Here is an 11,368-nt window from a genome sequence, read left to right on the forward strand (position 1 = left end):
ACATTTTCAGTGCTTCATTTCAATACATGCGGCCACGAAGTTTCCCCGTTGCAGTCAAACGAAAGTAAAAACTATCGCAATACATTATTTTCAAAACAATTTGTTAACAACTGTTGAACGAGAAATACCGAAAAAAAAAAGTCGCGCTTACAAAATTTTATTTTATTTTTTTTCTTTCCTTTTTTTCTAATTTTGAAACTTTTTTTTTTGTTGTTTGAAAATTTGAAAATTTGAAATTCTGTCTTGATTCTTTGAAATTTGACACACGCGGACGCGAAAAGGATTTGAAAATTTTCCAAGATCTTTTTTTATTGGACTTTTTTTTCTGTGATCATGTGGAAGTGTAAGGAAAAAATCCTGTTGTGATTCTGCTGTGGACGAACAAAAAAAAAAACTTAAAAAAAATTGTTTTCTGAACTGAAATTGATGAAAAAATTGAAAACAGGAAGTGAAATTTGAAAATAAAGGAATTTTGAGAATTTAAAAAAAAGTGAACTTAAAAGTTGAAAAAAATTGCAAAACTGAAATAAAAATTGAGAAATATTCAAAATCTCAAGAAAAAAGTGCAATAAAACTGGAATAAATATTGTGCAAAAAACAAGGAACTGATTTTTGAAAAATTAAGAACAAAAACTTTAAAACAAGTGAAAAAATTATCAACAAATTTTGAAAAAATATCAACATAAATTTGGATTAAATTTGACAAAAATCTTGGATCAAAAGTAAGAATATTTAAATTAAATAAAAAAATTGTTAAAGTGTATTAAATCATCAATAAGAATTGTAATCAGTTCAATATTTTCTAAGTTGAAATCAATTGATTTTGACAAGTTATGTATTAGTTGAAAAAAAATTGAAATTTTGATGAAATTGAAAATTAAAGTTAAATTACTAAATTGATGAAATTCTAAAACTATGAAATTTTAAGTGGAAAATCTGGGAAATTTAAAAATTTTAATAATTTAAATAATTTTTTATTCCAAAATTTTAAAAATTCTATAATGTTAGTCTCAAAAGTTTAAAATAATTAAACTATTTAAGTTTTCAAAACTTAAGAATTTATATTTCAATTTTCAAGTTTAAAAATTTCAATTTGAAATTTCATATTTTTCAAAATTTAAATTTAAATATTTCAAAATATAAATTTAAAAGTTTCAAAAAAATTTTGAGAAATTTGAAATTCGAAAATTTGAAAATTAAAATTAAAAATTTAAAAAATCGAAGAGCTTTAAAAAATACTTCCTAAAGCACATGTTTTGTGATCATAAAGCTTATGTACATGTTTAAAAACAACATAATTTGTTTCTGGAAAATTCCCGCAAGGTTGTCCTTAAAACAATCAACAACAAAATTTCCAGACTCATATTGATATTGATATAGTTGTATTTGATGAAAACAAAGTTGAGCGACACCTGATGAGAAAATTCTTGGGAAATTCTTAAAATGACAATTTTAAAATTTATTGAATTTAAAATTATGTTTCAATATTTTGAACAATTTTAAATTGTTGAAATTGAAGACAAATTTCAATTTTCTTTCTTCAAAAAATTCAAAAATTAGATTTTTTAATTTAAAAAACTTAAATAAAAGCTACAAAACAGTTTCCACTCCTTGTCCCACTCCCAAACAAAAAAATTTACAAAAAATTTTTTAAATCTGCATAAAAATAAACCAAAACAAAAAAAAAGAGATTATTGTGAGAAAAAGCAACAAGTCAAGTTATGTGAAGAAAATAATCACAGACACAATACAAAAATTAAAACAAAAAAAAAGTTGTCGTCACATGAACACAAAAAAAAGAATCACTGAAGGTGTCTATTGCATCTACAAATAAAAAATAAAATAAGACAGTTTTTCATCTTTGAATGATTTTTGTATACACAAAAAAATGTTTAAAATAAGAAGAAAAGAAAGAAAATTGACTGTGACTGTTTTTAGAGAATTTATGTGCGTCTATTATTGTGATGACATAAAATACTTGTGACACTTAATGACAGAAAATCGTTGTTAAGATTAATGAGTAAGAAGAAGGATGGGGATTGAGATTGGGAGGGAAAAAGTGGAAATTTCAAATTAACTTACTTTGTTGGCCGTTCAGACCAATCTCTGATCCATGGTCTCCCTCAGATAACGCCTAATGCTGGCTCTATCGACAGCTACCTTCAAATTTCATGATTGACTTAAAATGAAGCTGATTATCCTCGAATAGAATCCTAACTAGACTTACTTATGGTAGACATGCTTCTATGTGAAACTTAGGCTACAACAAAATGCTTTAAATCTGATTCTGTTGCTGGCTCTGTCACAAAAAATTGATCTTTTGAGCCAGCTCTTTTCCATCCATTTTGGAGTCCAACATCATTTGAGTCCTGTCGACTCTGACTACAATATCTGAATTCTCCCTCATAAAAGCTTTATATAATAAATGAACAGTTCCAAAACAAGTCAATAGAATGAACAAAATTTGCATGTATTCTTCAATTTTGTACGGAAATTAACCAATTTTGATCATAAATTAGGATGAAACCGATATTAGAACTGTCAAGACATTAAGAAATAGAAGTTTTATTAAGGTACCACAAGAGAGTTTGAGGAAGGATCAGTCTCGCACTCTCAGAGCTTCAAGTCAGTCTATTCGATCTATAAACGAGTCATACACGACTTCCTGTTCTAGAAAATCGTCTCTGACTGTGAATTTGCAATTTTTAGATATAACAATCATCAACTGATTGACAGTTGATTGGTCCGTACTTTGAGAGTCTAGACCTCAAAAAATCCAAAAGGGTTCATCCTGAGAAGTCCAGAGTGTATCTGAACTCTGATTAACAGTTGATTTGGGCGACTTCACTTTATGCTGCCCAAAAATTACATAAATCCTCACATTTATCACTTTAAAATTTATCTTCTAAATTTCATAACTAACAAAAACTTATATTTTTTTATCAATCTTTACAGAAACTACTCTACGTGACCCAATAAAAAACTTGATCGTGGAATAGCTATAAACTACTTATTAATCAGCAAAATTATCATAATCTCCCAACCTAGACACACATATCAAGTCGTCAACTAAAACCACAAAAATAACATATCAAACTACAAGCTGATAAGCAGCATAGTTTGTGATTCAGGTGACCACAACCGTTTTTAGAGCTACAATAAGTGACATTTGAGGAAATAGTTGAGGAGTTTTGGAGAATATTTGAGGAAAATTGGACAATTTTGAGTAAAGTTCATCAAATTTAGGACAAAATCTAGCAAAAAAGTCATTAAAGTCACCAGCAACCCCAAGCCCCCAATCTCACCCCCACCCCCTTCTTCTATCGTGTCGATGTCAAGCCATGGAATCACCTCAAATGTATGACAATAATCAAAATAATCTACCCATGGCTGCTCAAACAAAGTCAACAGTTAATGGCTCAAATGTCATTAATAACAACAACAATTCAATAACAATTAATGCAAACCTTAAGAATGATCTTGTCAATGGTGGTCTAACAAATGGTACAGCACTCCTACAAAAGCAAATTCAACAACATCCACAACAGTTATTGCAACATCAACAGCAACAAATGCAACAAGTTGTACAACAATATACACAAAATGATCTCGAAGAGTTGACAAATCCTGAAATATCACTTGATTTAGCTAATTTTATTGATGATCAATTCCGTAATGAACAGGAACAATTTGCATTTTTTAATAAAGTCGTTCCAGCTGTTGTTAATGGCGTTAATGGTGTAAATGGTGTTAATGGTATTGTCAATTCGGAAGCGGCAAAGGCTATACAACAGGCGAGATTTCAACATCGACAGAATCCAACGAATGCGTTGGCCTACATGCCCGGATGTGTTACAGGTAAATGAACTTAAAATTGAACTCAACTTTTATGGGACCCTAAAAAAGTTTCTGTTGCTGATGAATCAGATCTCTTCTTTTAATGTGTTTAATTTCACTTTCGCTTTTTTCGGTTTTTTTTTTGCTGTTGCTGTTTCGTCTCATGGCTTATTTGTATGCGTGTTGGGTTAACACTTTGTTGTGTAAATTGTTGGTTGATAAATGAGTGCTGATGAGTGGCATTGTGTCTGTGTGAGGATGAATGGCGTGAATTTTGAGTTGTTGTAAGTTAGTCTTAAAAGCTCTAGTGTGAAGGCACCTGAATCTCAAAAACTGAAGTGTAAAGGCACCTGAATCTCAAAACTCAAGTGAAAAGATGCCTCAACCTCAAAAACTTGAGTGTGAAGGCAGCTGAACCTCAAAATTCTAGTGTGAAGGCATCTTTACCTCAATAACTCTAATGTGAAGGCATCTGAACCCTAAAAAACTCTATTTTGAAGCATCTGAACCTCAAAAACTCTAGTGTGAAGGCACCTGAATCTCAAAAATTGACTTTGAAAGCACCTGAACCTCAAAATTCTTATTTGAAGGCATCTGAACCTTAAAAACAAAAGTGTGAAGGCACCTGAACCTCAAAATTCAATTGCTAAGTCACCCGAACCCTCAAAAATCCAATCTTAAGCCAGCTGAACCCTCGAAAACTATTATGCGCCTTAATCATCAACTCACCATCCATGTCTCACCACATTCCATATCCATATCTCTCATTTTTTGTAAATGTTAAACACCGAACGACAAGCGTGTAAAAAAAGAAAGAGACAAAAAAGCATGATTTGACAGTTTGTTGACCCAATTCTTTTCATATCATTCTTTACTAGAAATTTATTTTTCACATTTTTTTTTTTTCATTTTGTGGTTTGAAAGTTTTTTTGTTGTTTAGAGTGTTACGTGTATGGTGTGGCTTAATTAGTCATCAAAATATGAATTTTTGGGGGCTTTCTAAATTTTTTTTGCAGCTTAACTAATGAGAATCTAATTAGTATGGATTGTGGATAACTGTATTCTGTCTGATTGAGCTGGTTTGATGGATTTTGAGTTGGATTTTGGATTATTTTGGTGAATTCCTTCAGATCAGCTATGATTCATGATCCCTACCCTTATATGGCACCTGATATTTGCTTTAGCAATAGTTTCTGTCAGTTTTGATCAATATTCTTCAACAAATCTCATTATTCTTCCTCAAAATGACCATCTGGACACCACATCATGTCATTCTGTCCTTTTACCATCCACTAACCTACCTATCACCTCATCAACCCTCCATATCCCCTCGTTATCCCTCCATATCCACCTCAGAACCCTCCCAACACCCCCCAACCTCACTCCACATACACAAAAAGACCATCAAACGAAACTGAAAGTGAGGCAACGTTGCATATTCGCATGTGGTTGTTGTCGATGACGCGATAGCATCAACATCATCATTATAACCGTTATAGCAGCAACAATAATAATAACAATTTTTTTGAATGAAAAAAATTACGAAACTGAAATTGTTGTTGGATGCTTCTGTAATTATTAAATAATAATACTCATCTGTAGTCTCACGTTTATTAGTTAGTGTTGGAAAATTTATTGACTTGAGTCACGCATAATTGTTATCTCTGTTAGATGCATGCGTAATGAGTGATGAGTTTGTGTAATTTTTAATTTTTTTGGGGGATTTTAATGAGATTATAAATTTAATTTAATTTTTGTTGGATATGAGGAAGTTGGATGTGTTAATTAATTTGGAAAATTTTTAATAGAGTCGATGTCTAGGGTGGGTATGGGCAGGGTATGGACAGGGTAGGGTTGTATCCAAGGTGGCGGGAGAGGGTGCAAATTAATATTGACTCTTTTCAATTTTTTTTGGTCCAAAATCTTCAATTTTCCAGGATTTTTGAGTTAGAAATCCAAGTAATCCTCTCACCCATCTCAACCCACATCCCCTCACTATACCCCATACTCATCTTAACCCCTTCCACCTCCAATTGGACCTCTGACCTTCTTCATTCTCTGCGTAAAGTTTAATGTTCAGGAACTGGATTTTTGCTTAGAAAATTAAAGAATTTGGTCCAAAGGGGACAAAGGAGGATGAAGTTTAAAACTCGAACTCCCCTACCCAGCCTCCCCCTCCTCTCCCTGATTTCCCTGGACATGCCCATAAATCCATAACTCTCTTTATCAATTTACAGCAATTCTTCTCTCTCAAATCGATCAAATTCACTTACAATACTACAAAATCTCATTCCAAACTCTCTCCAAGCCTACTTACTGAGAGAGCAACATACAATCCATACGAAACCATGCAGGCATTATGCGAATCATGCCATAATTCTTCTTATGCATTCACCTCACGCTATTACGTAGTATTCATGCTGTAATACATTAGTTTTTCACTTTCAAGCCATTCGGCTTGTACAGCAAGTGATCAAAGCCGAAACAGCAGCGCATAAAAATACCAAAATGTTGCAATTTGACGGCATAATGAGCATAATGAGACAATAATTTTTTTCATGTGAATTATTATGAATATTATTGACACAGAGTGGCAATTTTGCTCGCGTGCTGGGGCAATTAAGAATGCATTAATCATGTCACATCGAGCAAATTTCTGAGAAAAGTTTGAAAGATGACAAAGATTTAGTTGGAAATGCTGCGTAATGGACTAGATTTGGTGTGTTTGTTTATGTTATGGGATGTGAGATTGTTGATGTTTTTGTGTGGTAGGGTCAGGTGGGGTGTAAGTCGATTCCATGAAGTTTGATTCTTTTGTCAGACTGGAAACACTATTTACAGACTTTTTCATGTCCTCTCCCTTTCGGGTATGTGATTAAGTATCTTTAACAAAGCGGTAAAGCTTGGTCTGATCTTACCGACAATTTAGATCAATTTTAGGCCGTTAATATGCAAATCTGGAAATCCATTAAGTCAGTAATGTCTAAAATGCTGATGTAAATTGAGTTTTGAAGCTCAATTAGTTGGTATTACAAGATATCGTCACTTTAAACGTGTAATTTGCTTGCATTCTTGGTTCTGGTTGATGTTAGGGCTTCAGGAAGTCTCAAGACTGGTTTCGATCTCGAGCAGAGCTAGCAGGACGTCAATTTGGAGTCTGGACACCTTTTGAGTTGAAATTGCAGTCAAATGGAGTCCAACTCATAGATTTCTGCCAACTCTGGTCTCGAGTACCTTAAGCTGACATGTCATTCCCGTTTTCAACAAATTTATGACCAAAAAGGTCAATTGTTCTGTCATAAAACCCCAAAATCTCCCTAAATCCTCAAAATGACCACATCAAGTCACCAACCCCAAAAAACATCCATCATCTCCACCACTTAATCATCAATCAACCTCAAAAAATTCCCTTTCAAGTTCCTTCAACTTTTTCACATTATTTTTTTAATCAGAAATGAAACATCATGTAAATATGCACAAATTCTCTACAGTTCCTCATAAAGTTCAATGCCATGAACGGCTCACTTTAGAAATTATTTACACCTTAATGTGCATCCAAATGAAGTCATCGAACTTAACTTTCAAAGTCAACATCCACAAGTGAGATGATGACGAAGAAAAAATGTCGATTTTTCGGTCTTGAAATTTTCCAGAATTAATAAGAATTTTGCTGATTTTGAATCTGGGAACATAAATCGCTGCATTGAGATTTTATGGATGTTTATGCATCATTGCAAGCAACATTTTATGCTGATGTGTGACAAATTTTAGTTTATTTAGAATTATTTGGTATTGAATTTTACTTCCTTGATGCTTATCTTGGTGTGTATTGAGTTGTGAGATGAATGGTTGAGTGGTTGAGGATGAATGATTAGGTATGGGGTTTGAAATTGAATGGATGTAAGGGGTTGAGGGGTCTGTTGACTGACTTTGCGCTGCTTTCCGCCTTTAACAGTCTTAGATGCCCTTAAATTATGCTTTATTAGTGTCTTTTTCTTCCTAATGCCAAGTACAATACTATTACTGTCAAAAAAATGGACAATAACCTAGCATAGAAGGCACATGATGTGAAAAAGACAATAAATCTGTCTTAAAGCTTTCGAGGCTTTGATATGAAGCCTGACTTAACTGAATCTGATAAAAGATAGTCATGCCGAATACCAGAATTGGTAGGAATTCAAGAGTAGGGCTCCCTTAGACCCCATTTGAACTCTAAGTCCGACTTCAGTAGATTTCGGACTCCAATGGAGTTCTATCAACTCTGGTATTAGGTCATAATCCCTCTCGAGTCGGACTTGGAGTTCAATGGAGTCCGACTCTCAAAGTCCTGTCAATTCTTGAATTAGGTGTGACTATGACTAAGTATAAGAGGACATTGACAGGATTCCGATAGTCGGACTACATTGAATTCCAAGTCCGAATCCAGTGGAGTCCAAATTCCAACGAACTCCTCCCAATTCTCCCTACATACTCAGACAATCATCTAAAAAAAAATCGTAAAAATTACTTACAATTTTTTATAATTTTTGCCATTTTTGTCAGCAAAAGTAATAATGAAATATTGTACAATTTTTACAATTTTCAGATGAGTGTCTGACCCTTGGTAACTCCGATTTGGAAACGAATGTTTCGACTTTTCTACTTCGTATGCTTTCAGGAAGTAATAACAAATTTAGTTCAATTTTTACAAAAAACAATTCAAAATTTCCACACAAAAAACAAAAAAAAATCTTCAAAATTTTCCATCCATTTCTTGTCTCCGCAGGAAATCCAAATGAGGCGACAGAGAATGCCGAAAATGCAAATATAAAGGAAGAACCAGTCGATCCAATTGAGCTTAGAAGACTACAACAATTGACTGCCAATAGTCAGTTCCTTAATGGAAATTATCAATTCCAGAATAATAATAATAATAATAATAACAATAATAATAGTAATAATGGCGCCACATTTACTCCACTTACACCAGCATCCGTGCTTCATCATCAACAGCATGTTCCAGGTAATTAGTAATGAATAGTTTGGAAAATTTTGAGGAGTTTCGATTTTGGATTTGACATTTGGATAGGTTTTAGCTTTAGTCAAGGATTAGAAATTGTCGGAAAATTTGGAATTTTTGACAATTTTTTTGATAAAATTTTAACAAATTTTTGAAGAAATTTTAAGAATTTAGTGTTGAAAAATTGACATTTTTTAAGATTTTTAAATGAAAAATTGAACATTTTAAGGTTTTTCAAAGAAAAGTTGTCAATTTTGAAGTTAATCGATAGTGATAGACCCAGGGGCGTAGCCATGGGGTGAAAGAGGGCGTTAGGGATACGGGCCTTCCCATTTTCTAGATACCACCCACAACAGACCCCTTTACAGTCAGTTAAAGCATGTCTAAAAATGTCTAAAATTTAACAAAAAATACTAAAAAATTCTAGAATTTTTCGGTTATAATTTGCAAAATTTTCTATTTTCTATTATATTATTAATCTTAAGGGATAGTTAGGGGTCCTCGAGATTGAGATTGAGATTTCTTGGGACTAGTCTTGAGCTATTTCGGGATAGTCTCAAACTGTCTTGGGACAGTCTGAATCCCAAGAAATGTGGTTACCCTAGCCACAATCAGTAACTTTTCAGTTGAAAGTTCCATTAAAATAAGAAGTTTTAGATCAATTTCATCCAATTTTCAACTTTTCTAAGGTCTTCTTCCCAAGTCCCAGAAGTCATGCCTCATCTTCCGCAGTTCTAGGGGTCAACCACCTTCTTTCTAGTCTATGACCCTCTCCTCCTCATCCACAACAGAAATTTTACCTCAATTACAATTTCCACAATTCAAATCATTCACTAAATTATCAAAAATTCTCCCATTTAACCAGGAAAATTCCCAAATCACGCAGCAGTCCACTTATCAAACTTCCAAAAACTCAACAAAAATCTCGTAAGTCGTAAGAATTCCCTTAAAGGTGCCGACAAAGGAACCGATGAATATCGTCGTAGACGCGAGCGCAACAACATTGCCGTCCGAAAATCACGCGAAAAGGCTAAAAAGCGTGCACATGATGTTGAGAAGAAGCTTAAGGAGCTACAGAAGGAGAATGATTCGCTGAGACGATGCGATGAGGAAAAGACAAATGTCATATTATTATATAATCAAGTCTTTATGAGACTTAGCAATCATAGTAATCCAGAAATTAAGCAAATTGTATCGCTTGAGTTAAATTCAATGAATATGCAATGTGATCAGGGCATGAATATGCAAAATTCACTACATAACAGTTACTTGACGAAAGATACTTAAATTTATTATAGAATTTTTAAATATATTATAAAAATTTGTGGATTTATAAGTTTTTTTAATTAAAAATTCGGGGTACGAAAGCACAAGGTGGTTGGAAAACTTTGGAAAAATGTCCGGAAAATTAACTTGAAAATTGGCAAATTTTTGATGAGATTTATCTGTTAAAAATACAAGATCAAAGACTGAAACCTATTTGTTACAGGTCAAATAATTTAAGGACAAATATTTTTGGAAAATTAAGCCTGGTCAGATGATTATAGCACAGTAAGGGACATCAAAATTGATTCTAAAAAGATCTCAAATGAAATTCAACAAATGAGTTTCGTTGCTTTGAGCAACAAGTCAGAAATTCTCATCAAATTTGGCCAAAATAACATGTCGACCTGATGGATTTTGAAGGTTTAAGAGGTATGGGACCTCAAGAGGCTTGTTCAGGCATTCTACAGAGCCTTGTGAGACTCAAGAGGGCTTGTGAGACTCTCTAGAGCCTTGACAGACTCTCTAGAGCCTTGACAGACTCTCTAGAGCCTTAACAGACTCTCTAGAGCCTTGACAGACTCTCTAGAGCCTTGACAGACTCTCTAGAGCCTTGACAGACTCTCTAGAGCCTTGACAGACTCTCTAGAGCCTTGACAGACTCTCTAGAACCTTGACAGACTCTCTAGAGCCTTGACAGACTCTCTAGAGCCTTGACAGACTCTCTAGAGCCTTGACAGACTCTCTAGAGCCTTGACAGACTCTCTAGAGCCTTGACAGACTCTCTAGAGCCTTGACAGACTCTCTAGAGCCTTGACAGACTCTCTAGAGCCTTGACAGACTCTCTAGAGCCTTGACAGACTCTCTAGAGCCTTGACAGACTCTCTAGAGCCTTGACAGACTCTCTAGAGCCTTGACAGACTCTCTAGAGCCTTGACAGACTCTCTAGAGCCTTGACAGACTCTCTAGAGCCTTGACAGACTCTCTAGAGCCTTGACAGACTCTCTAGAGCCTTGACAGACTCTCTAGAGCCTTGACAGACTCTCTAGAGCCTTGACAGACTCTCTAGAGCCTTGACAGACTCTCTAGAGCCTTGACAGACTCTCTAGAGCCTTGACAGACTCTCTAGAGCCTTGACAGACTCTCTAGAGCCTTGACAGACTCTCTAGAGCCTTGACAGACTCTCTAGAGCCTTGACAGACTCTCTAGAGCCTTGGCTGACTCTACAAGGCTTTTAAAGACTCGATAGAGCTTCTACAGACTCGACAG

General features: G+C 34.2%; 1 protein-coding gene across 1 annotated transcript; it reads left to right on the top strand.

Annotated features, from left to right (window-relative positions):
- The first annotated feature begins 584 nt into the window (after positions 1 to 584).
- slbo (slow border cells) lies at positions 585 to 10,500 on the top strand. Its single transcript, XM_070652891.1, has 4 exons — positions 585 to 722; positions 2,956 to 3,858; positions 8,603 to 8,839; positions 9,702 to 10,500. Exons 2-4 carry the CDS (start codon positions 3,342 to 3,344, stop codon positions 10,121 to 10,123), a joined length of 1,176 nt encoding a protein of 391 aa, XP_070508992.1. The 5' UTR covers positions 585 to 722; positions 2,956 to 3,341; the 3' UTR covers positions 10,124 to 10,500.
- The last annotated feature ends 868 nt before the right edge of the window (positions 10,501 to 11,368 follow it).

This window comes from Chironomus tepperi, unplaced genomic scaffold (genome assembly GCF_022539635.2).
Source record: "Chironomus tepperi strain 1889 unplaced genomic scaffold, CSIRO-AGI_Ctep_v1 contig_58, whole genome shotgun sequence".
NCBI lineage: Eukaryota > Metazoa > Arthropoda > Insecta > Diptera > Chironomidae > Chironomus > Chironomus tepperi.

Excerpts from the sequence above, each read along its gene's own strand:
- slbo (XM_070652891.1), top strand. The coding sequence starts at position 3,342 with ATGGAATCACCTCAAATGTATGACAATAATCAAAATAATCTACCCATG. Across the intron at positions 3,859-8,602 it reads CATGCCCGGATGTGTTACAG|GAAATCCAAATGAGGCGACA; the intron begins GTAAATGAACTT and ends TTGTCTCCGCAG. Across the intron at positions 8,840-9,701 it reads TCATCAACAGCATGTTCCAG|GAAAATTCCCAAATCACGCA; the intron begins GTAATTAGTAAT and ends CCATTTAACCAG.